At 50.4% G+C, this 25,808-nt stretch overlaps 1 protein-coding gene across 1 annotated transcript in view; it reads right to left on the reverse strand.

The window, feature by feature from the left end:
* FBXL16 (F-box and leucine rich repeat protein 16) overlaps positions 1-25,808 on the reverse strand; it is an 85,533-nt gene that overhangs the window by 5,527 nt on the left and 54,198 nt on the right. The window contains exons 2-5 of the mRNA XM_039493069.1: positions 22,600-23,318; positions 13,150-13,658; positions 3,054-3,138; positions 2,384-2,447 (exon numbers count right to left, since the gene is read on the reverse strand). Of these exons, the coding sequence (XP_039349003.1) occupies positions 2,384-2,447; positions 3,054-3,138; positions 13,150-13,658; positions 22,600-23,304 (1,363 nt within the window). The 5' untranslated portion in view covers positions 23,305-23,318. The remainder of the gene's footprint in view (positions 1-2,383; positions 2,448-3,053; positions 3,139-13,149; positions 13,659-22,599; positions 23,319-25,808) is intronic.

Here is a 25,808-nt window from a genome sequence, read left to right on the forward strand (position 1 = left end):
CTGTAAGTAGCGCAGAGACCATTTGTCCCCAAGCCTCATTCAGAAAGCCAGAAAATTTAAAGTGACTAACAGGAAACCTTTTGTGCTATTTTCTTATTCAGTCATCAGGTTTTGAGTGATGCTCAAAAGTGCTGCTGCTGTTTTGATTCAGAAGGAAACATGTTTTTCTCTTCGCAGAAACCAGCAGAGGAAGGAGTCGGGTGAGCCATGGAGTATGAATAGCTCTGTTGAGAGCATAACAATGGCTCCATGATCCTACCTCGCAAATGCCCTCTTGACAAAGGCCAAATCTACCATCATCTCACAACTAAACAGCTGATCTCATCTCACAATGGTTAGTGTAAGTAATTTATGTCAGAAAAGCTGACTCCTGAAGGTGAGATACAAGCAATTATTGTTGTGCCAAAGAAACTGACCTGAGTTTGTTCCTAGCACTATTATCTCAGCATGAGTCTTTAATTTATGCCATCCTCCGCATCTGGGTCTTGGGCAGGTTGAGCAATAGCTCTGTTAGCACAGCAGAGCAAATGAGGACATAAATCCAGTGAATGGGCTTGAGTGGCATAAACCATGAACAGATGGGAGGGCAGATCACTGCAGGGTGCTGTTGACACAAAATGTCACATTGAGGTGATGCTCACTAGGGCACGGGGTTGGGGACAAGATTGCATGAGGCTGCACTAGTGAGTTAGCACCAGGGGGATGGACTAGATGACCTCTTGGGGGCCCTGCTAGCCCTACTTTTCTAGGATTCTCCATTGACTTGTGGCCTATGAGAATCCTTAGAATCCATGGGATCTGCTCTGACATGTGCACCAGTCTCAGAGAGAGGAGAATGAAGCTCAAGTTTCTCCATCAGGCTTTCCTTGGGAATGAAGGAAAGGTCATGTGAAGGAGCAGGGGAAACACAATTAATTCACATTGGCACATTGTGATGAAGTGGGACTGTTCTTAATGTTTTCTCTGAATACTGTGTGGGTGCCTCAGTTTCTGGCCGACACTGTCTCCTGGCAACTAATGGCCCGGGCCCTTCCCCCCTGCAAGGGGATGCTAAAGGTGTGGGAGAACAAAGAGGTCAGGTGACCTCCTGGCCTGGGAAAGGAACTCAGCAGAGAAGGAGGGGCTGGCGGGGGTTTCAGTGGGAGCTGGCTGGGGACAGGAAGTGAGGGCAGATGGGGTTGCCTGGCTCGCTGGGCCCCAGAATGGACCCGGCTGAGGGGTCCGGTTCTCTGTACCTACAAGATCTGTTTTAGACCATGATCCTGACATCTAATAAACCTCTGTTTTACTGGCTGACTAAGAGTCATGTCTGACTGCAAAGTGGGGGTGCAGGACCCTCTGGCTTCCCCAGGACCCCGCCTGGGTGGACTAGCTGTGGGAAGAGCACGGAGGGACATATGCTGAATGCTCCAAGGTCAGACCCAGGAAGGTGAAGCAGTGTGAGCTTCTTGCCCTGCAGACAGTCTGCTCCAAGGGAGAGGAGGCTCCCCAAAGTCCTGACTGGCTTTGTGGGGAGCAGTTCCAGAGCATTGCCTGGAGACTCCGTGACACACATCCATTTCAGTCAACCACTTTCACGCAACTCAGAACTCCTTTAAAGAAACAGGACTCTGATTCAAACTGCTTGGAAAGGTGGCAGTAAAAGTCATGCCTTGAAGCTTGGGTGGGTAGCAAGAAATGAAACTCTCTGGCTCATTCTCTGCCCTGTGTGGAACTGTCATGAATAGTAGTGACTGGGAGCTCTGCGGACCCTAGGGTGGAATTTGGCCCTCTGGGTCTGATTTTCAGAAGTGTTGAGCACTTCTTCACTTGACTTCAGTCTGACTTTTCAGAAGCTCAGCACTTCTGACAGCCAGGCCCTATGAGTTCAGAGAGAACTTGGGAGTGCTGCTGTCCAGAGTGGGAGATAGGCTCTAGCTGGAATACCCCAGGGAAAGACCAAACAGGACACTAGATAAAGTGAGTGGGGTGACAGCAATTGACACAGCCAGTGTGTGACAGCATGGAATGTCTGGGTGAAGGAAATCCTCCAGCTGTCTGGACTGGTTCCTCCACTGTCTCTCTTCCTCAACAGAAAGGAGGAGGACGGGTCTTCTCCTTGCCCCTCTGCTTTTTACAGGGGCTGACCTGCCTCCTGCATTTGCCTCTCACTGGCCAATTTTACCCTCCACAAAGGGTAATTCCAGGCTGGAAGATCATCTGGCCAGCCCACCATTGTGTTATGGCCCAGCAACATTCTCCTATGACATTCTAGTGATGGTTCACGAGACTGTGACATGGCTAGGATTACCCCTTGTGTCGTGGCCCTGTCCCTAAGCTGAGGCTTCCCCCTCTCCAGAAACCAGTCTATCATCTCAAGAATAAACCACTGTTTGGATCTCACCAGCAAGAGATAACAGGCGCAAACTTCTCATGCCCAGGAGATGCTTCAGGCCGAAGTCTTGTACCTAAAACGACAGAAGAGGGAGGAAGGGATCCTGGACTGTCAATACAGAACTAAAAGAATGAACTCTGCTTTTCACTAGCAGCTTCAACTGGAAGATCTCTAAACACACACCAATAAATTCAGCCTCACCTCTCCACTGGTATGTAGCTATCATTCCCCTTTGACTGAAGGGGAAAATTAGGCAGAGAGGTTGTATGTCTTGACCAAAGTCAGAGCGGAGACAGACCCCACATCCCCTGACTCCCAGTTCACTGCTCTAATCAATAGACACCAATGCTCGCTACTTGCTAACTTAATGAGCATCTACTTGCAATGAGCCATTTTGCTCTGCATCAAATGTCATATTCTGCAGGCTCCACATGCATCCCCTGGAGATGTTTTGGGTAGCTTTATCCACATTTAATAATAGTGCCCCAGGCAAGTCGCTATTATCATCACAATCATGTTACTTATCACTGACACAGCATTTTTCAATCCATTGATCTCAAAGCACAGTGCTGAGGCAGCCATTCCAGTGTGTTAGTCGCTCCCTACTGGGGAGATGCGTCGAAGGAGATCTAACCCTAGCAAGGGGCATGGCTTGCATTGTCCTTTTCTGTTCACCTACCTGGCAGCACCAGCGGAGGTACAGGCTCCTAAGGGATGACATGGTGGATAAGTAACTGAGTCCAGTGTCTGTAATCCGTACACACCTGTGGACAGAAGCACAATGTCACAAGAAAGATGCCAGTAGGGAAGGAAGGCTGAATCCTTTTTGCCTCAAAGATAACATCATCTGCAATACTGGTCGTAGATGACTGTTTGGTGGCCCTGGGTAAAGTGAGTCTCACACAGAGGTGTCCACATCACAAAAGCTACCACCGCAATTGTCAGCTTCTTTGGCTGTCTCATAAGAGTAGCTCAGATGGGCTTGACAGAGCCTGAACTTCAAGCCCATGTCTAAGGGGTGTCGGTGAGGTTCCCCTGGTGTTATCTGGACCAGTGATCTGATGGGTCACTCCAATCCTTGACTCTGGGAGCCAGCCTTACCCTGCTGTGCTGCGAGAACCCTCCCACTCCTGGGCTGTTCATGCATAGCCTGTAGCATGTAAGCTGCTCCCAGCTACGTGAGTGAGCACTTTTGGCCAGCCACTGCTTGGATTGTGCAACTGAATGACATTAGCCAATATCTTCGGTCCCAGACTCACCCCTAGGAACCTCAGTCTTGCAATGTCCAGTTATGCCCGCTGGATGCTGCAAGCTTATATGTGTTCATCAATTTAACAAATTGATATGTATCAGGCTTGTTATCCCAAGGGGAGTCTCTGACATGCTTCAAGCCAAACACACTGCTTCAGGTAGAATAAACAAATAAATTTATTAAGGACAAAAGATTAGATATTAAGTGATTATAAATCAAACACAACAAGTCAGATTTGGTCAAATGAAATAAAAGCAAAACACATTCTAAGCATAACAAACGTCTCTCCCTTTTATCATTTCCTTTCTTCCCTCTTGGCTTTGCCCTGCCTCCCACCTTCAGAGTCAGGTGAGCATTACCTCATCGTAGTCCCAAACTGACCAAAGGAAGGGGGATGACTCAGAGTCTAACAGATTCTTTGTTGCTGCCTAGGCCAGCGTCCTTTGTTCCTGTGAGGCTGGGCTGGGTTTGTCCCATACATCCCCTGATGAGGTATGAACTGCCCCTCTGCTCCTGGAGAGTTTTGCCTGGGCTTGTTTTAAGCCATGAGGACACATTTTCAGCCCCATAACTATATACACATTAAATTACAATCTATAACATTACTATAACAATCATGAGCCTTCCAAAGACACCCATCATAAACTTTGCGTTGGATACCACACAAACATATTATAAGGATGACCATGGGGGGGTGCAAGGTGTTCCCCTGAGACACAGAATGCCACAGTGTCTACAGAGCGGTGACCAGGCAGTGTCCAGGGAAGGTTGTAGTGATGCTGCGCATGCCCTTCCCAATCTGTGGGGAAACAGAGAATTCATTCCCAGGGCTGTCAATCCAAAATCTTTCATCAGCACTAGGCTCACTAAAAAACCCCAAAACATCACTAGTCAATGTGCTATGTGCTATTTCTGGACTTTAGCAAAGCTTTTGATACAGTCTCCCACAGTATTCTTGCCAGCAAGTTAAAGAAGTCTGGGCTGGATAAATGGACAGTAAGGTGGATAGAAAACTGGCTAGATGGTCGGGCTCAACGGGTAGTGATCAATGGTTCCATATCTAGTTGGCAGCCGGTATCAAGTGGAGTGCCCCAAGGGTCGGTGCTGGGGCCGGTTTTGTTCAATATCTTCATTAACGATCTGGAGGATGGTGTGGACTGCACCCTTAGCAAGTTTGCAGATGACACTAAACTGGAAGGAATGGTTGATATGCTGGAGGGTAGGGATAGGATACAGAGGGACCTAGACAAATTAGAGGATTGGGCCAAAAGAAATCTGATGAGGTTCAACAAGGACAAGTGCAGAGTCCTGCACTTAGGATGGAAGAATCCCATGCACTGCTATAGACTAGGGACCGAATGGCTGGGCAGCAGTTCTGCAGAAAGGGACCTAGAGGTTACAGTGGACGAAAAGCTGAATATGAGTCAGTGTGCCCTTGTTGCCAAGAAGGCTAATGGCATTTTGGGTTGTATAAGTAGGGGCATTTCCAGCAGATCAAGGGACGTGATCATTCCCCTCTATTCAGCACTGGTGAGGCCTCATGTGGAGTACTGTGTCCAGTTTTGGGCCCCACACTACAAGAGGGATGTGGATATATTGGAGAGAGTCCAGTGGAGGGCAACAAAAATGATTAGGGGGCTGGAGCACATGACTTATGAGGAGAGGCTGAGGGAACTGAGATTGTTTAGCCTGCAGAAGAGAAGAATGAGGGGGGATTTGATAGCTGCTTTCAACTACCTGAAAATGGGGTTCCAAAGAGGATGGATCTAGACTGTTCTCAGTGGTAGAAGATGACAGAACAAGGAGTAATGGTCTCAAGTTGCAGAGGGGGAGCTTTAGGTTGGACATTAGGAAAAACTTTTTCACTAGTAGGGTGGTGAAGAACTGGAATGGGTTACCTAGGGAGGTGGTGGAATCTCCTTCCTTAGAGGTTTTTAAGGTCAGGCTTGACAAAGCCCTGGCTGGGATGTTTTAGTTGGGTTTGGTCCTGCTTTGAGCAGGGGGTTGGACTAGATGACCTCCTGAGGTCCGTTCCAACCCTGAGATTCTATGAATAGCGACCTCAGTACTAGTTGGCTCTCTATAGTCTCCACATAAGGAACTACCTGAATTCTACTTCTCCAATGCTGGGGGAAAAGCAGGATTCTATGGTGACATATCCACTGGCACTTGAGGGCAACACACACACACACACCCCAGGAAGAATGACCATGACTGTAGAGGAAGGGCTAGATTCCCCAGGAGGTATAAAAGTCAGTATAGCCCTCTGACTTCACTGGTGCTATGCCAGTTTACACCATCTGAGGATCTGGCTTGCAGAGGTTGTTGGAGAGACTATGACCCAAATCAGGTCCAACCAGGCAACCACAGCAGGTGCTCATTGTTGCAGGATGACTGGTGGCTTTAAGGGCTGTCATTAACTAGCTGCTTCTCAGCCTGAGTGGGCAGGACCTATGAAGGGTCAGATGGTAGTTTATGGGACACCTGGGCCTTATAAAAGGACTGAGAGAGATCAGTTTGGGAGCTGAAACCACAGGGAGTAAACAGAGGTCCCCTTGAGCCAGGATCTGAGGATGGTACTCCAAGGGAACCAGCCTGTGTGCCTAGTGCTCTCTCCCAGAGCCAGAAAGACTCGCAAAGGTAACTCAGAGGGTGGGTTGAAGAGAAGCCCCAATGAGCAGAAGATCCTTTTGTTTGTTGGTACTTTTTCATTTAGACTTTTGCTATTTCAGCAGGGATTAAGTTTGTCTGGGACTTGGCCAGAGAGCTAAGGCACATCCCCAGCACAGACCAGTGCATGAAGAGGTGAGAAGACCTATCTTGGGGGAAGGAAACTGAGGCAGGGAGTGCCGGCAGTGCCACACTAAGTAGCAGGTGGCATTTTGGAGTAGCCACGCTCTACGATACTCTGGCATTCTTTACTTGAACTTCCTTCCACTATGCTTATTGGTCACCGCACTCTTCTCTGCCTACTGTCACCTGCATCTCTTTGGAGATGAGCTGCTAGAAGGCCTCCATTCGATATCTTTTCCTTCTCTGAGATACTGGCACTGGATGCTTTATACCGTCAGGACTGGCCCATTTCCTGGCTTTAGGAAGAAGTCTCCAGGAAGCACCACCATGCAAGGAAGTCCTGTGGCTAGTGGGAGGAAGAATCAGGTCAGGTTGGGCCTCCAGAATGGGGCCAAAACTAAATCATCCTGCTTTCACTCCCCAGCAGGGACCTCCTTCCTGCCTTGGAGACCTACCCCCTTTTTCCCCTATGTCACACAAGAAAGCAGCAGGGGATGGGTGGCTCAGAGCAGCAGAGACTGTGAGGGATAGGGAGCATGGGAGATGTTGCGTGTGGAAGAAGAGGCTGGCAGGATAGGTGTGGTTTGAGGGAGCATACAGTAAGGTGCCTGCTGGAGGCCTTTGACATGACATAAGAGGGAGGATGGAAGAGGAGGAAGGGAGGAAGACGATTGCCCAGCACAGGTAAACTTGGCTCCCATCCAGGATGGGCCATCCTTCACCTTAGCAACCTTAAGTCCAGATCCTCAGCTGCTGTAAATCAACAAGGCTCCACTGAAGAGCTCTGATAGCTTACAGCAGCTGTGGATCTGGCACGGGGGCTCCAAGGATCAATGGGGTTGACATTATGCAAGGCACTGCATAGTGCTCTCAGCATCATGCACAATCTGTTTAGCAGAGATAGGCCAATGCACGACTCCAAACAAACCCAGGAGGTTCAACAAGTTTGGTTCATTCCCCCTCCCCATCCCACCGCTTTTTCATCATGCTCTGTGCATCGGTATGAGCTGATGCACAGGACAACCACGAGGAAGGCCCTTTGGATACTTCTGGTCTGAGAGCAAGATAGCTAGTGAAGAGGCCTGTGCTTTTTTTAAGTTTCCTGTTCCAGGTCTGCTGACTCCAGAGGCAGTTCAGAGAAGTGAGGGTTGAGCCTTCACACGTGGGTGGGGTGGGATTCCTCTGAACTGAATCCTAGAGGGTGTTCTCATCATGAGTAGAGATGAGTCTGAAGAGCAGAGTTCTGATCCAGATTTTCCAAAATCGGGGGGGGGGGAGGTGCAAGAGCTTGGATCTGGGAATTTGGTTCAGGCCCATCTCCAACCTCAGGGCCAGAAGCAGGATGTATCTTCCCCTAAAGACTGGAAGGTAGAATACCCCTCCTTCCCTTCTCTCTCTCTTTTCCTCACCCTTCTCTATTTGCCCTTTCTCTCCATTTCATACATTGCCCAGGGGGAAGGCTGTTCCATTATGAGCAGAAACCATGTTTGGAGACTTAATACCAGTTTTAGTTCACAATTTTCCAAATGCTTTTCCATGTGCCACCCTCGCCCTCTGGTGGGGACTGAGGGGTATCCATGACCCAAACACACCAGTGACATTTCCTTATGGTTAGGGCCCTACCAAATTCACAGTCCACTTTGGTCAATTTCTCAGTCATAGGATTTTAAAAATTGTAAATTTCTGATTTCAGCTATTTAAATCTGAAATTTCATGGTGGTGTAATTGTAGAGATCCTGACCCAAAAAGGAATTGTGTGTGTGGAGGGGGGGGGAGGGAGGGTCACAAGGTTATTGTAGGGGGATAGCGGTACTGCTATCCTTACTTCTGCGCTGCTGCTGCCTTCAGACCTGGGTAGCTGGAGAGTGGTAGCTGCTGGCAGATGCCCAACTCTGAAGGCAGAGCCACTGCCAGCAGCAGTACAGAAGAAAGAATGGCATAGTATGGTATTGCCACCCTTGTGTGCTGCTGGTGGGGCACTGCCTTCAGAGCTGGGCATCTGGCCAATAGCTGCCGCTCTCCAGCAGCCCAGCTCTGAAGGCAGCACAGAAGTAAGAGGGGCAATACCACAACCCCCCTAAAATAACCTTGTGATTCCCCCGGCAACTTACTTTTGGGTCAGGACCCCCAATTTGAGAAACACTGGTCTCCCTCCATGAAATCTGTATAGTATAGGGTAAAGGCACACCAGATTTCGGAGGGGTGGAGGGAGACCAGCTTTCACAATCTGTGATGCATTTTTCACAGTCATGAATTTCATAGGGCCCTACTCATGGTGCTCTGGGTGGGAAAGGAGCACAGTAGCATTTCTGACCACAGCTGTGTGATGTTCTGTACCTCGGGGGGAACATCCAGCACCCCCATGTTCATCCTTATAATATGATTGTGTGGTATCTAATGCAAAGTTTGTCATGTCGGTTGTCTTCAGAAGGCTCATGATGCACTGAGATATAGATTCAAGGACTGGAAGGGACCTTGGGAAGTCATTGAGTCCAGTCCCCTGCCCTCATGGCAGGACCAAATACTGTCTAGACAATCCCGGATAGACATTTAGCTAACCTACTCTTAAATATCTCCAGAGATGAAGATTCCACAACCTCCCGAGGCAATTTATTCCAGTGTTTAACCACCCTGACAGTTAGGAACTTTTTCCTAATGTCCAACCTAAACCTCCCTTGCTGCAGTTTAAGCCCATTGCTTCTTGTTCTATCCTTAGAGGCTAAGGTTAACAAGTTTTCTCTCTCCTCCTTATGACACCCTTTTAGATACCTGGAAACTGCTATCATGTCCCCTTTCAGTCTTCTCTTTTCCAAACTAAACAAACCTTCTTTCAGCCTTCCTTCATAGATCATGTTCTCAAGACCTTTAATTATTCTTGTTCCCCTCTCTGGACCCTCTCCAATTTCTCCACATCTTTCTTGAAATGCAGTGCCCAGAATTGGACACAATACTCCAGTTGAGGCCTAACCAGCGCAGAGTAAAGCGGAAGAATGGCTTCTCATGTCTTACTCACAACACATCTGTTAATGCATCCCAGAATTATGTTTGCTTTTTTTGCAACAGCATCACACTGTTGACTCATATTTAGCTTGTGGTCCACTATAACCCCTAGATCAGGGGTCGGCAGCCTTTCAGAAGTGGTGTGCCGAGTCTTCATTTATTCACTCTAATTTAAGGTTTCGCATGCCAGTAATACATTTTAACATTTTTAGAAGGTCTCTCTAAAAGTCTATAATATATAACTAAACTATTTTTGTATGTAAAGTAAATAAGGTTTTTAAAAAGTTTAAGAAGCTTCATTTAAAAATTAAAATGCAGAGCCCCCCAGACCGGTGGCCAGGACCCGGGCAGTGCGAGTGCCGCTGAAAATCAGCTTGCATGCCGCCTTCGGCATGCGTGCCATAGGTTGCCTACCCCTGCCCTAGATCCCTTTCTGCCATACTCCTTTCTAGAGAGTCTCTTCCCATTCTGTATGTGTGAAACTGATTGTTCCTTTCTAAGTGGAGCACTTTGCATTTGTTTTTGTTAAACTTCATCCTGTTTACCTCAGACCATTTCTCCTATTTGTCCAGGTTATTTTGAATTATGACCCCAGGGCCGGCTCCAGACCCCAGCGCGACAAGCACGCGCGTGGGGCGGCACTTGCCGGCAGGGGCGGCAGATTGGGCCAGCGGACCTGCCGCAGTCACGGCTGCAGGAGGTCCACCGGAGCCCCGGGACGACCGGATCTGCCACAGGCATGACTGCGGACGGTTCGCTGGTCACGTGGGTCGGCTGGACCTCCCACAGGCGTGACTGCGGCAGCTCAACCGCAGCCACCGGACCAGCGAATCGCCCGCAGCTGCGGGAGGTCCAGCTGAGCCGCGCGACTAGCGGACCCTCACCAGTCAAGCCCGCGGGAGGTCCGCTGCTCCCGGGGCTCCGGGGCGCCTCCCGTGCCTGACTGCTTGGGGCGGCGGAATATGTAGAGCCGCCCCTGTATGACCCTATCCTCCAAACCAGTTGCAATCCCTCCCAGTTTGGTATCATCTGCAAACTTAATAAGCGTACTTTCTATGCCAATATCTAAGTCATTGATGAAGATATTGACCAGAGCCAGTCCCAAAACAGACCCCTGCGGAACCCCACTTGTTATACCTTTCCAGCAAGATTGGGAACCATTAATAACTACTCTCTGAGTACGGTTATCCAGCCAGTTATGCACCCACCTTATAGTAGCCCCATCTAAGTTGTATTTGCCTAGTTTATTGATAAGAATATCATGTGAGACCATACCAAATGCCTTACTAAAGTCTAGGTATACCACATCCACCGCTTCTCCCTTATCCACAAGGCTCATTATCCTATCTAAGAAAGCTATCAGATTGGTTTGACATGATTTGTTCTTTACAAATCCAGGCTGGCTATTCCCTATCACCTTACCACCTTCCAAGTGTTTGCAGATGATTTCCTTAATTACTTGCTCCATTATCTTTCCTGACACAGAAGTTAAACTAAGTGGTCTGTAGTTTCCCGGGCTATTTTTATTTCCCTTTTATAGCTGGGCACTATATTTGTCCTTTTCCAGTCTTCTGGAATCTCTCTTGTCTCCCATGATTTTCCAAAGATAATAGCTAGAGGCTCAGATACCTCCTCTATTAGCTCCTTGAGTATTCTAGGATGCATTCCATCAGGCCCTGGTGAACTTGCAGGCATCTAACTTTTCTAAGTGATTTTTAACTAGTTCTTTTTTTATTTTATCTTCTAAACCTACCCCCTTCCCATTAGCATTCACTATGTTAGGCATTCCTTCAGACTTCTTGGTGAAGACTGAAACAAAGAAGTCATTAAGCATCTCTGCCATTTCCAAGTTTCCTGGTACTGTTTCTTCCTCCTCACTGAGCAGTGGGCCTACCCTGTCCTTGGTCTTCCTCTTGCTTCTAATGTATAGGTTGTAATTTCATGTATGTATTTGAGGCTGAAAATATGTCCTCATGGCTTAAAGCAAGCTCAGGCAAAAACTCTCCAGAAGCAGAGGGGCAGTTCACACCTCATCATGGCATGTAAGGGACAAACCCTGTCCAGCCTCACAGAACAAAAGACACTGGCCTAGGCAACAAAAAAGGATCTGTTGGACTCTCAAGTGAGTCACCCCCCTTCCTTTGGTCAGTTTGGGACTACTATGAGAATGCTCACCTGACTCTGTAGGGGGGGGCAAAGCCAAGAGGGAAGATAAAAGGGAGAGACATTTGTTGTTATGCTCTTCCTTTCTCTTCCACCTCCATCTACAGACACCACACCAAGCGACTGAAGCGCTGATCAAAGGGGAGAGCCTGGCTGAAGAGCAACCAGCCAGCCTGTGGTGAGAAGCATTTAAGTTTGTAAGGGCACTAATAGTGTTAAGATCAGCTTAGAATGCGTTTTGCTTGTATTTCATTTGACCAAATCCGACTTGTTATGCTTGGACTTATAATCACTTAAAAGCTATCTTTGTAGTTCATCTGTTTGCTTATTCTACCTGAAGCAGTGTGTTTGATTTGAAGCATGTCAGACACCCCTGGGGATAACAAGCCTGGTACATATATAAATTTCTTTGTTAAATTGACAGACTCATATAAGCTTGCAGTGTTTAACGGGCATAACTGGACACTGCAAGACTGAGGTTCCTAGGGTTGTGTCTGGGACCAGAGATATTGGCTAGTGTCATTCAGTTCACAGAATCTTAGAATCTCAGGGTTGGAAGGGACCTCAGGAGGTCATCTAGTCCAACCCCCTGCTCAAAGCAGGATCAAACCCAACTAAATCATCCCAGCCAGGGCTTTGTCAAGCCTGACCTTAAAAACCTCTAAGGAAGGAGATTCCACCACCTCCCTAGGTAACCCATTCCAGTTCTTCACCACCCTACTAGTGAAAAAGTTTTTCCTAATGTCCAACCTAAAGCTCCCCCTCTGCAACTTGAGACCATTACTCCTTGTTCTGTCATCTTCTACCACTGAGAACAGTCTAGATCCATCCTCTTTGGAACCCCCTTTCAGGTAGTTGAAAGCAGCTATCAAATCCCCCCTCATTCTTCTCTTCTGCAGGCTAAACAATCTCAGTTCCCTCAGCCTCTCCTCATAAGTCATGTGCTCCAGCCCCCTAAGGAGTTGCACAATCCAAGGAGCAGCTTTACATGCCAGAGGGTGTGCATGAACAGCCCAGGAGTGGGGGGGTTCTCACAGCACAGCAGTGTAAGGCTGGCTCCCAGAGTCAAGGATTGGAGTGACCCATCAGATCACTGGTCCAGATAACACCAGGGGAATGTCACTGACACCCCTTAGACATGGGCTTGAAGTTCAGGCTCTATGCCCAACCTATCTGAGTCGAGTATAGCAGATCACCAGTCCAGATAACACCAGAGGGGAACGTCACAAGCTGTTGATTGGCAATTTCTCCCAACAATTCTTGCTGCTCAGCAGTCAGTGAGAGGCAGCTCGCTGCCACTCCAGCCCCAGCCTCTCCCATGAGGAGGTGCTGTAGGGAATGGAGCAGGATCTTGAGTGGTATTGTCCTCACTTCTCCTAGAAGGAGGTGCTATAGGGGAGCTGACAGCTATTCTAATCCCAGCCTCTCACAGCAGGGAGGGAACAGTGAGCAATGCTAGTTGTACTCCCAGATGCTCTTGTCTCAGCTCGCCGCATTAGGGGTTATCAAAGCTCCCACATTCCCTCTCCCTGGATGGATCCTGCAGAGGGTTTAGTTACCCACCTACCTGTCAAGCACGAGCTCCTCCAGTTTATGCAGGTCACAGGCGATATACTCCAGGGCCATGTCAGTGATCCGAGGGCACCATGACAGGTCCAAGCTCCTCAGCTTCCGCAGGTTCTCAGCCACGAGCTCCACCCCATCATCAGTCACCTTGGAACAGCCAGAGAGGCTCAGCACACTCAGGTTGGGCAGGCTGTGCACCATGTTGACCACTCCATGGTTGGTGATCTCCCAGCAGGAGCTGAGGCGCAGGGTGTGGGTGGTGTAGCCCTGCTTGGCAGTGAAGTAGGCCAAGGCCGTGTCTGTCACATGGTAGGCCTGCAGATTGAGTTCAGTCAGGTTGGGCAGCAGCTGGGAGATGGCAGCTATGGCATCGTCAGCCACATTGATGCAGTCGCTGACACTCAAGGAGGTGATGCGAGCGTTCAGGCTTGACCACAGGCCGGCTTCTGTGAAGTCATTGCAGCCAGAGAGCTCCAGGCGCACCACGCCCTGCATCTGCTCCAGCATAACCTGCCAAGAGACATGCTGTCAAGCCCATGGGCCCTGGAAAATCCCTCTGCCACACTTCATAGATTCATGGAGTTTAAGGCCAGAGGGACCATTACATCATCTAGCCTGACCTCCCGTACTTCACAGGTTACTACATTCTACCCATGTGTTCAGAACAATAACTGGGTTAGACTAAAGCTTTTCAGTTCTTAGGAGACTAAACTACTGTGTGCCACAGGTGCACCAGTGCCCAAGGCCCCAGTAATGGCAGGGAACTGATTAGGTGTGATATGCCTGGATGATACTAGAAAGCAATACATGTCCCATGCTGCAGAGGAAGGTGAAAACCCCCAAGGGAGAAAATTCCTTCCTGACCCCAACCCTGAGAATGTGAGTGAGATACACCAGACAGCCTCCAAGAGAGACAATTTTCTGTACCACCTCAGAGCACCCTTCCAAGCCACATGGCTGTCCCATCTCCGCCTGTGGCCAATCCCTGCTGCTTCAGAGGAAGGAAAAACAAACAGACACCCCCCAAAACCCAGAACACACGTGGACAATTGTTCATCAAGCTACAAATCCTTTCTGAGCCCTGCAGGTGACTGGCTGAAGGCCTCAAGTATGAGATTTCTCCTGAGTGGCCTCTGAATCTGTTATATGCGGCAATGTGAAGATGTCTCCCTAGCTTCTAGCTAGCTTCTCCTTGATTAGTCTCCAGCCCACCTTCTTCCCTTCCGCCACCCTTCCATGCTCAATTCCTTCATCACCTGCTGTTTGGCCATGGAGCCAGGCCTGCCATGTTATGTGTCCTTTTCCATTAAAATGGTACATACAGTGAAACTGAGTGTAAATGAGCCCCACTGAACCAATGCAAATATTTCCCCCAGGACTCAGGGGGCTACCCTCTCTCAGAGCCTCTGCTCTGCTGGAGACATTAGGCACAGCAGATTCACAATGGACCCTGCCAGCAGTTCTGGGTTCTGACCCCTGTGAAATCCTTGAGACCTAAGCTCTGCTGGAAAGTGATACGCCCCCTCAGCACAACCTGGTGGAACTTGTAACACCTAACTTTAGGAAGGCCTGTTTGGTGGGGCTCATGGTGCATACAAGCTCAGGAGACTATACCAGTGAAGCTTATAACCTCTTGTGGCACTCTAACCCAGGCTGTTTTACACCAGAGACATGCCTGAGTCCTGTGAGGACTGCACGTGAGGCACAGTGGATGTTGGAAGCACCCAGCACAGCATCTGGAACTTTCAATTTCCATGAGTGCAGCTGACAAAAAAAACCCTGGTTTCCACTTAAAATGTAGGCCAATATAGCTATGGCCCTCAAGGGTATGAAAAAAAATCAATACCTCTCAGTGCTGTAGCTATGCCTACCTAACTCCTGGTGTACACACAACTACTCTAGGTGTAGCAAGGTCAAGCCTCACTGGTGTGGTGACTCCTGCTGGTCATCCTGGGTATTAGCTCTTTTCCAGCCTTGGAGCACCCTCTGCTGGCTGGTGGCTCACCTGCCTCAGGCCCCCCGTGTCCCACCCGGACCCTGGTGCCTCTTTACCTTGGGGTTCTGCCCCAGCAGTACCCCCACACTCTGGGTCTCCCCTCCTGGGGGAACTCACAACCCTCTATACCCACCTCACCTCAGCGGCTACTGCCAGTCATCATCTAGCCCCCTCTCACTGGGGAAAACTGCAGTCCGTAATGGCCACTCATCATTGGCAAGGGGGTTGGACCAGCTGCCCCTACCTATTCCCAGGCTGCAACTCCTAGCCCAAATACCTGCGTCAGCCTTGATCAAGGCCTCAGCTTGGGGAGTTGCCAGGCTGGAGTTCCCCAGCTCCTCTTGCTCTTCCCCCAGCACTGCTCTGTCCAAGGTACCCTTTTCTCTTTCAGGCAACTAGGTCCATCTCTCTCCAAAGCTAGAAAGAGACTCTGGCCCAGCTCCTCCCTTAGGCCTTCTTATACTCCCAGCCCAGCCCTGATTGGCTGCTTCAAACTGGCTCCTGATTGGCTCCCCAGGGCTGTTTTTAACCCCTTCCACACTGGAGTGACTGCCACGCAAAATCTCATGCCCGGGGATGGGGTGTGTGTGTTTCCTCTTGCCTGTGTGACCCAGAGATGTCCCTCCAGTCACACTTGCTTTTCTTCACTCTCCTTCAGTTTTAAGGCCAGGTCTTCCTTGTGGGCTTTTTGCAGATCCATCTCCGCCATGCAGCAGGCCTGTTCCGCTGCCGTCAGCCACGTACCTAGGCTAACATCCCCCAGGTCCTCTAGCTTCAGGGCCTGGGTTCCCACTGTAACCTGCTCTCCGTCAGTCTGGGTCCCTGCTTCCTGCTGGGCCCACTCTATCACAGTACCTTTATTGGATACCTTCCACTGGGCCTGGCCCCCTCGTAGGTCTACTGCCCTCACTGCAGCATCAACCCTGACAGCCTTCACACACCCCCGGGGTCCTTAGGTATCTCATCCTGCACCCCTCATCCCTTGAATGGGCAGTGTCTCCTAATATGGCCCCTCTCCTGGCACAAGAAGCAACTCCTTGCCTCCTCCCAACCTTGGGCCTTTTCCAGTCCCTGGGCCTGGGCAATCCCTCCATAGGTGCCCTCGCTGCCCACAGGCCCAACATGTCGACCCCCTCTTGGGTTTCTTCACCCAACAGCGCTTCCCAGGGTCTTGTCCCTTCCCCTGTTCTGGGTGAGGCTCCTTGCTCCCAACCCAGTAGGGACAATCCCTTCTCAAATGTCCCTGCCTCCCGCAGACATAACAAGCCCTGCACTCTGCCTCAGGCCTCCTGGCCCTGGCACTTGGCTTTCCATCACACTCTTGGCGGCTCCTCTGAAACTCCCTCCGAAGGAGTTTTATCAGGGCCCGCTGCTCCTCTGCCAGCTGCCCCAACTGTTCATGGAGGGCCCACTGCACCTCCCAGAGTCTCTCTTGGGAGTTCCAGATCCCTTGCAGCAGGGATCCCTTTTGCCTCTGTGGTTCATCAGCCCCTTTTCACCAGGGCGCTGACGCCTATCCCCAACCAAGGATAGCACCTGGGGCCTCCGCCAAGAAAACCCCAGTATAGCCGGGATCCATCATCCCTTCCTCTGTCTGGCAATAGTCCCAGTCCTGTCCCTTCCCCTTGTATTGGGGTGACCATTTATGCCCACATTCTTCACCAAGTGTAGCAAGGTCAAGACTCACCAGTGCAGTGCCTCCTGCTGTTCATCCTGGGAATTAGCTCTTTTCCAGCCTTGGAGCACCCTCTGCTGTTTGGTGGCTCACCTGCCTCAGGCCCCCGTGTCCCACCCAGATCCCAGTGACCCTTTACCTTAGAGTTCTTCCCCAGCAGTACCTCCATACTCTGAGTCTCCCCTCCCAGGGGAACCCACAACCCTCTATACTCACCTTGCCTCAGGGGCTATTACCAGTCATCACCTAGCCCCCGTCACTGGAGCATACTGCAGTCCATAATGGCCACTCATCATTGGCAAGGGGGTCAGACCAGCTGCCATTACCTATTCCTAGGCTGCACCTCCCAGCCCCAGTACCTGTGTCGGCCTTGATCAAGGCCTCAGCTTGGGGAGTTGCCAGGCTGGAGCTCCCCAGCTCCTCTTGCCATCCCCCACAGCGCTGCTCTGTTCAAGGTACCCTTTGCTCCTTCAGGCAGCTAGGTCCATCTCTCTCTAAAGCTAGAGAGAGACTCTGTCCCAGCTCCTCCCTTAGGGCTTCTTATACTCCCAGCCAGGCCCTGATTGGCTGCCTCAAGCCACCTCCTGATTGGCTCCCCAGGGCAACCCTTTCCCAGGGCTGTTTTTAACCCCTTCCACACTGGAGCGGGGTGACTGCCCTTCTACACTAGGTCAATGGAAGAATGCTTCTGTTGACCTCACTAGTGTTGCTTGGGGAAGTGGTGTTTCTTCAGCAAAGAAAAATCCCCCTCCATCTCAACAGAAGTTTGTTAAAGTGAGAGAGTATGTTGGTAATGCTCACATGCTCACAGATGTCTCTCAGCTACAGTGAGCTCTGCGGCGATGTCTACATTACAGGGTTATACTGGCATAGCTACAGTGACATAACTATGCCACTATTGTCCCCATAGTGTAGACATGGACACAGAATTCACTTCAGCTGATAACTATCCGGGACTGCTGGCCGGCCTCATGGGGTTTTGGGCCTGAGGTCTGGGGCAGCCGCCCAGCACCGCAAGCTCTGGGGTCTGGGGCAGCCATATGGTCAGGGCAGCTGGCTGGCCCTGTGGGGTTGGGGGTCTGACGCTGCTGGTCCCATGTGGTCGGGGGCCCGGGGTCTGGGGCAGCCGCCCAGACCTGTGAGCTCCAGGGCAGCTGCCTGGCCCCAGTCTGGGGAAGCTGTGCAGTGAGGTCCTGGGGTGGGGATCCAGGGTCAGGGCAGCCAGTCTGCCCCTTGTGGTGGGGGTCTGAGGCTGCTGGTCCGCCCATTGGGTCCGGGCAGCTGCCTATCCCCATGAGTTAAAGGGCCCGGGGCAGCTGCCTGGGCCCCAGTCCGGGGCAGCTGTGTAGTGAGGTTCCAGGATGGGGGTCCAGCCCACCTCATGTGGCAGAGGTCCAGGGTCAGGGCAGCTGTTCCACCCCATGGGATCCGGGGCAGCCACCTGGCCCTGCAACCTCTGGAGTCCGGGGCAGCCATGCAGTGGGGGTCCAGAGCAGGCAGCCTGCTGCTGCCCTACCACCCAGCCTCTGTGGCCCAGGTAACACATTGTGAGCCACATATGCCGCCCACAATGTGTAATAAATTGAGAACCACTGCCCCAGACTAAAGCTCTCTGTTAAGGCAGAGACACTGTCAGGAAAACACTGCCTTCAAAACAACACGTAAAACACAAATGCTTGATGTACACAGCTGAGCCTCCAAAATAACATTAACTCTGCTCCTGGGTCCCCGCCCACACTCCACCTAGACATCACAGTCCTCTTCATTCACATTTCCCCTGTGGTCTCTAGCTCACCACCATCCCCATCCAGACACTACATTATGACCAGCATCATCTCTCTCCAGCCTGCTACAGACCAGATGTGAAGCCTTGTCACACCTTGACCTTACCAGTGGTCCGACCCTGCCCTACCTGGCCCACCATCTCTGCTCTGCAGCCAATCCCATGTGCCTGAGGGACGGGGAAGCCCTTCTTGGGACTGCCAGCAAGATGCCATTTTAATGTCCACCTTCTTCCTGTATCCCCTCCCTTTGGGTTAGTCACCAAGTCACATGATGTAGGCTTAGGGAGCCAAGATGCAGTCAAAGCATCTCCCCTTCCTCTGCCTGGGGCCTGCACACTGCTCTGGCAGCAGCCACCCTGGCACTAGGAGACACCAGTTTACAAATCTGGGGGATTCTTTCCAGCATGGTGATGGCACTCACATCCCAAGTGCTCTGAAACACTCCTGATGGGTGGCAGAGATTCCCTGCCCTGTAGCAGATGAAGGCTGGAAGACTGGGAATGGGCTTTACCAGCACACAGCTATGGAGGGCTCTGCTGGAATGGATACACACAGCAGGGTGGACTTTCTGCTTATGGAGCATTGATGAGGAGTCTCCTCGCTGGAAGGGCAGGGGAAATATGGGGCTGAGTTAAGGCTAGCCTTGGAAATGTAACTACACCTTTCCTGTGTGTGTAACAGCAGTGTATAGGAAGATGTTAGTATCCCTTTAAATAGTTGTGAGCCTTCTTGTGGCACTCACTGTGCTCTCCATTTTAGATGCCACCGGAAACCAGCCAGAGCAGCAGGATGGACATAGTTAGGCCTGGCATGCTTGTGTATCTTGTGATTTCTTTATATTATTCTTGTTGTGTAAAGAGCAAAAGACATAACAATCCTGGGGGTATTGAAAACTTGGTCCAGTAGTGCAGGTATTGTTCCAAGACTCTGGAAACCTGGGTTCTATTCCCAGGTCAGCCCTTGGCCTTTTGGATGAACTTTGGGCAAGTCACTTAACCTTTCTGTGTCTCAGTTTCCTCATGTATAAAATGGGGAGAATAATACTTGCCTCCTTTGTACAATGCTGTGGGATCTGTGGATGAAAAGTCCTATAGAAAAGCTAGGTAGCAATATTATTATGGCCAGATTGTTGTAAAGGGCAATGGAGTAAAGGGCCTTTATTCTGCCCTATCAAAGGTTTGTGTCTGGGGACAGATTTCACTTGGAATGCGGCAAGGAAGTGGAGGAGAAGATGGGGAGTCATAGAATTTAAGGCCAGAAGAAACCACCAGACCATCTCGTGACAATCTGACCTCCTGTCCATAAGTCACCTAGCACCTGCACACTAAACCCAACAATTGAACTCAGCCCAAAGGATTACAGCCCATGGGAGACTAAAGGAATATGTGTCACAGGCAGCAAAAAGGAGGGACTGACGTGTACCAATGCCCAAGGCAAATGGAATGGCAGAGAAATGATTAAGTGAGATGCACCCAGATAATCCTAGAAAGTGACCTTCACCCACATGCTGCAAAGGAAGGCAAGCCAGAGGAAGGCACTGCCAGTCTGACCTGTGGGAAATTCCTTCCCAAGCACACACAGGGTGATCAGCTAGACCCTGAGCACATGAACAAGAACCAGCCAGCCACACACCTGAGTGAAATAATTCTTGGTGCCATCTCAGAGCCCTGCCACCCAACTCAGTGTCCCATCTCCAGCTATGGCCATCAATGATTCTTCTGAGGAAGATCAACTCCCCACCTCAGCATACATTGGAAGGGAAAAAAATCCTTCCTCGCCCCTGCAGGTGCCTGGCTAAAACCCTGATGCATTAGCTTTCAGGAAGATAAGCAAAAAAACAGAAGTGAGTCCCAGAGCTGTTGAGTCCTGCCCTCTGGGGAGAATGAGGGGAGCTCAGCATGGGGGCCTTGCTCACCTTCATAATGCAAAAGTGCTGCTGAGTACAGAGACTAAGGAGTGATGAGACTGTGCCCTGTCCATAATGATCCACTCAGGCTGACTCAGTTGCCTGGGGATGAGTGTTATGTCATACCATGCAGGCTTTCTCAGCTTGATCCCAGACGTCAGGTGCTCACTCCTTCAGGTACCAGCAGGGGGCAGTGAATCTAGTACAGTAACTCCTCACTTAATATTGCATCTGACATGCATCTGACGAAGTGGGTATTCACCCACGAAAGCTTATGCTCCAATATGTCTGTTAGTCGATAAGGTGCCATAGGACTCTTTGCTGCTTTTTACAGATCCAGACTAACACGGCGACCCCTCTGATACTTGTCACTTAACGTTGTGGTTATGTTCTTGAAAAATGCGACTTTAAGTGAAACGATGTTAAGTGAAGCCAATTTCCCCATAAGAATGAATGTAAATGGGAAGGGTTAGGTTCCAGAGAATTTTTTTTTGCCATATAGTACAATACTATAGTTGGGAGGTGCCCCCGCCTTACCCCACACAGGAACAGCCCACTGGCACTGGAGACAATGAGGCAGGCAAGGAGGCTGAAGGTACTATAGGCTAGGAAAAACTATAGGTTGCGTAGCAGCAGTGGTAGCTTCCTCTATTCTGCAAGCACCAAGGATGGGGGGGCTCAACCCTTGGCCCGCACACACCACCCCTTCCCCCAAGTCCCCACCCTTAACACTCCTCTTCTCCCACCCTTACTCTGCACGCCACGTCCTCGCTCCTCCCCCCTCCCTCCCCTGCCTCCTGCCCAAGGCAATCAGCTGGCTTGCAGTGTTCAGGAGGCAGGAGGGAGGGGGGAGGAGTGCGAACACAGCACGCAGGCTCCCTCTCCCTTCCCTGCCTCCTGAACGCCGCAAGCCAGCTGATTGCCATGGGCAGGAGGTGCGGGGAGGAGGGGGAAGGCGCTGATCCGTGGGGTCTGCTGGAGGGCAGGAGGCGCTGTGTGGGGGGGGCATAGGAGAGCTGATAGGGGGGCTGCCAGCTGTGGACAAAGCAGGCAGCCAAATAATGTTATAGCGAAGCATTGTACAATTTTAAATGGAGCATGTTCTGTAATTGAGCAAGGCTGTAAGATCGAAACAACGTTAAGCGAGAGGATGTTAAATGGGGAGTTACTGTATTCCAACTCCGAGGGAAGATAGTGAAGTGGAACTATGGGGGTGTCAGAAGGAAGCAATCTGTTTAGCTGACACAGATCTGTTTAACTAGCTCCCAGCCTCCCAGGGAAGGGAGGAATCATGGGAATTTGTAGCCAATATATTTGGATACAAAGCATTCTCTCTGTACTGTGGCTACAGAATTAAAGGAGTGTGTTTTCTCTTGCACTGCACTGCACTATGGCAAGTGAGAGTCTGGGCACTTAGGCAGAGGCTCACACCAGCAATCAGAGAGGTGTTAGGCTGATCTTGTGGCTAAGGCACTGGCCTAAACCTTAGGTCTGGTGGATTAAATTCCTTGCTCTACCACAACCTTCCTATGTGATCTTGGACAATTCACTTAAAATCCCTCTGGACCTCAGCTGCCCATACATACAATGGACATAACAACACTTCCTTCCTGTCTCTTGCCTGAGACTCTGAGATCTTTGGGGCAGTGACGGTGTGTCTATACAGCACCTACCACAATGGGGCCCTGCTCACAATTGGGACCTGAGGTGCTACTTCTGTAATAACAGTCCAGCTGTGGTGTGATTGACCCAGAAATAGCAGGCATGGCTCACTAGAGAGAGAGATTGGATGGAATTCAGACCCCAAAGAGAGGCAGGATTGTTTCGGGGTCATATCGAATAATGGGATGGAATTCAGCAATGGCAAATTAAGTGAGTTCTATGGGGCTGTGGAAAAGACTTCCCAGGAAGTGCTGGGAGAACCATCATTTGAGACATTTCAAACCAGACTGGAGAGAAGGCTAGAAAACATGCGACCAGGAAGAACCCTGCCTTGCTCCCAGGAGCTGGACTGCAGTGAACAGGAGTCTTCCATCACTCAGCCGCATCTCGGTGGTTCCCGGTAGCCAGACTGGGGGCAGGAGACCTACCTCGAGCCCTGCGTCCGTGATGGTCGATCTCTTAAGGCTCATGGACTTCACCCCTTTCTTGGACAGGGGGTAGTTGTCAATGAACTCACAAATGTCCAGGTCCGAGACCCCCACCAGACAAAAGCTGTCAAAGCCCCGTACAGCAAAGCCCTGGAGGTTAACAAACTCCTTCTCACTGCTGGGCAGGGTGTTGTAGAGCTCTTTGGTGTGCAGCACTGGTGTCAGGCCTACCCAGAACTTGGACTGGTACAGGACCCGCCTCCACACCTTACACACCTGGGCCAGGACACATTTCTCACAGGCTGAAAAGTACCAGAACAAGCGGTTGAGGATCTTCTCATCCACAGCAAGCTGCCTTTCTGTGGGGGAGCCAGGGTGCCTCTCTGGGGAGGGGTGCTCATTTGTCGGGGAGGCCTCACTCAAGTTCAGTCCCACCATGGAGGTGCTGGAAGGGGATGGCACCCCTGCCAGAGTTGCCAAGGACAGCGGTGATGCCAGACTGGGTATGGGAAGGTCACTGTGATTGGATAAGGCTGGGCTGATGATAGCAGGCACGGAAGAAGGCTGGCACAGCCGGTTTTTCACTGCTGGTGTCCCTTTGGTGATGCTGGCAGAGCCAAGTCCATTGGGCTGGTTGGGGATCTTCACCAGTCCATTCCGGGGTAAACATGGGGGCTTGGTGTCACCAGTACTCTGGTTCGACATCTTCTACGGTCACTCTGGAACACAATGGGGAGAGGTTAGAGGGCAGTTCTCCCTCCCGGGTGCCTGTCTGGAGACCTGTTGGGAAAGGGAGGAGCCTGAGATGTACATGGAAACCCAGGGCAAAGCCGAGATGCGAGGCCAACTGAATCTAGAGGTGCTCTAAGAATCTCACCTTGTCCTGCCCCTTCCCTGTGTGTGTTACATCTCCAGAGACTTCCACTGACTATGGCCTTAAATGCTCCACCTGGTCTGCACATGGTGGGGCTCTGGCCCAGGGGGCAACGTCGTTCAGTGGACCTGCCCCTCAAGGGCAGTTGGGATATTAATGCTCCAGGACTGCAGTTACCTGGCTGAAGCTCTTAGTTAAAAAAACGGCCTGAACATGCAACTGATGCCCAAGGGGGAATGGTTTTATAGGTAAAGGCTATGGCTGAGAGTCTGGAATTCTGAAAACTCATTGCAGGAGGCCCATCCATCAAGAAGGAACATTTTCTTTCTGTCCCTTCCCAGCTGAATCACTCACTTGACCATCAGCCCTACAATGTGAGTCACAACTCTGCAACAAAAGGAATTGGGATTCCATGACTGTAACTGCACAGTGTAGGGATACTCTGGGAGGAAACCTGATGCCTTGTTCTATTTCCACAGATAAGGGGAGCTGAGTGGGAATGGGACAATCCGTCTTGCAGTTTTACTTTCAAATTGCAGCAATCCTGGGTCTCCAGACAAGCCAATCTTCTCTTCCTGTGTCAAATGTTTATCCCAGCATGTGCCACTAGAGGCCGCCATTCTCCTCCATATATAAGTAGACCCAGTGCAATTCAAAAGGCAAGGATGGGACAATAACATGAATCTCTAAATCTGATGTGTTTGTAGTGGAAGGGGTGAGGGCAGGGGGGTGTGGAGCTCTGAAAGGCCTCTCTCTCTCTCTCCCCCCTTCTCACTGTCATATCTGGGACCTGCATACTGGAAACTCAGGAGCAGACTTTTTTTTGCTGGCAAAAGCCATGATGTTCAAAAGAATGCTTGCCATGCCATCCTCAACTCACCTCGATGAGACCACAGGGCTCTTTAGCCCTGCACCAGCACCACCACGGCACAATGGGGTGTAATGCTGGGGGGGCACTCCTCCCTTTGCCACCCTCATGCAATCTCACTGGCTCAATGGGATCCCTCAAGGGGGGAGCTCAGGGCAGAATCTGGACTAAATCAAACAGTCTTTCCTTCCTCTTTACAATCAGTGGAAGGCAGCACTTAAACATGGCCTTTTATCTCCTTGGGTTGGAAAGCAACACCCATGTCTCTTTGTTATATGTTTGTACAGTGTCTTGCATACCAGTGCTAAGGATACCGTAATCCACACAATAAATAATAATGTTCTGAAGACTTCATTCCTGGTGCAAAATAAACCTGTAGAGGAATAGGGATAAGGTTAGCACAATTTGATGCTCAGGAGGGTGTGGGGTGGGCTGTTTAACTGGGTTCTGATCCTGCTCCAACTAGAGACATTGGCAAAACTTCCATTGGGCCTGATTCATCTATACCAGTGCACACTAGGTGTAAAACACTAGAGATGAAATCCTGATCCCACTGATGTCAATAGGAGCGATGCCATTGACATAATGGTCTGGGATTTCACCCTCTATCCTGAATTATTATTTAACCCAAGACTCTTTGTACCACTCTGGACAGTGACCTTAACATGGGTGTGAATGGAAGTGACCCCACTTTGCCCCTCTAGAGCAGGGTCAAGGGGCTTTAGTGTAGATGAGACGCTGGCCCTACCCTTCTAATTTGGTAGCATTTTACACCTATCTTACAATGATATAAATGCCTGCCCCAGGTGTGGGGCAATGAAGAACTGGGACCATTGACATAAGAATGTTCATAGTTGTATTAGCCACAATGAAAATATATATGGGCTATGAACCATCATGATTCCGGGCACCAGCTGAGTGCCAGCCATGTTAATGCATAGCTGTCCATCAAGAGCTTTCTTGCACCTTTCTGGGGGCAGCTGGTATTGGCAACTATCAAAGACAGTGGATATTTGGTTTGATCTGTTATGACAAGACCTTTGTTCACTGGGCGCAGGATGGGGGGCTGGATGCTGATCCCACCCTTCTTCGTTGTAGGAATGTGTGTGTCGCAGGAGAACAGGAGCAAGAACCCGGGGCAGTATAGTGCTGTTCTCAGAGCTGGATTCTCAAGTGGGGCAGCTAAGTAAGGTGAAGGGCAGGGCCAACACCTGACTCCCTGTCTGAACCAGCCAGTGGGTAGCAGCTGGTGAGGGAGGACTGCAAACTGTACCTTGTTAAGAGGTATGAGAGTGACTGTTGCTGCATGTGCTCCTAGCACCTGGAGGCATCATGCCTGCCCATTGCTGTGGGTGGCTAAAAGCAGCAGTGGAGCCTGGAGTTCACTGCCTGTAAGGTTTGCAGAGTGTTATTCTGCATATCAATCATCCTGTATGCATTACAAATGAATAAACAGGTATTTTGTTT

The sequence above is a fragment of the Mauremys reevesii genome, linkage group 10 (genome assembly GCF_016161935.1).
Source record: "Mauremys reevesii isolate NIE-2019 linkage group 10, ASM1616193v1, whole genome shotgun sequence".
Classification (NCBI taxonomy): Eukaryota; Metazoa; Chordata; order Testudines; family Geoemydidae; genus Mauremys; species Mauremys reevesii.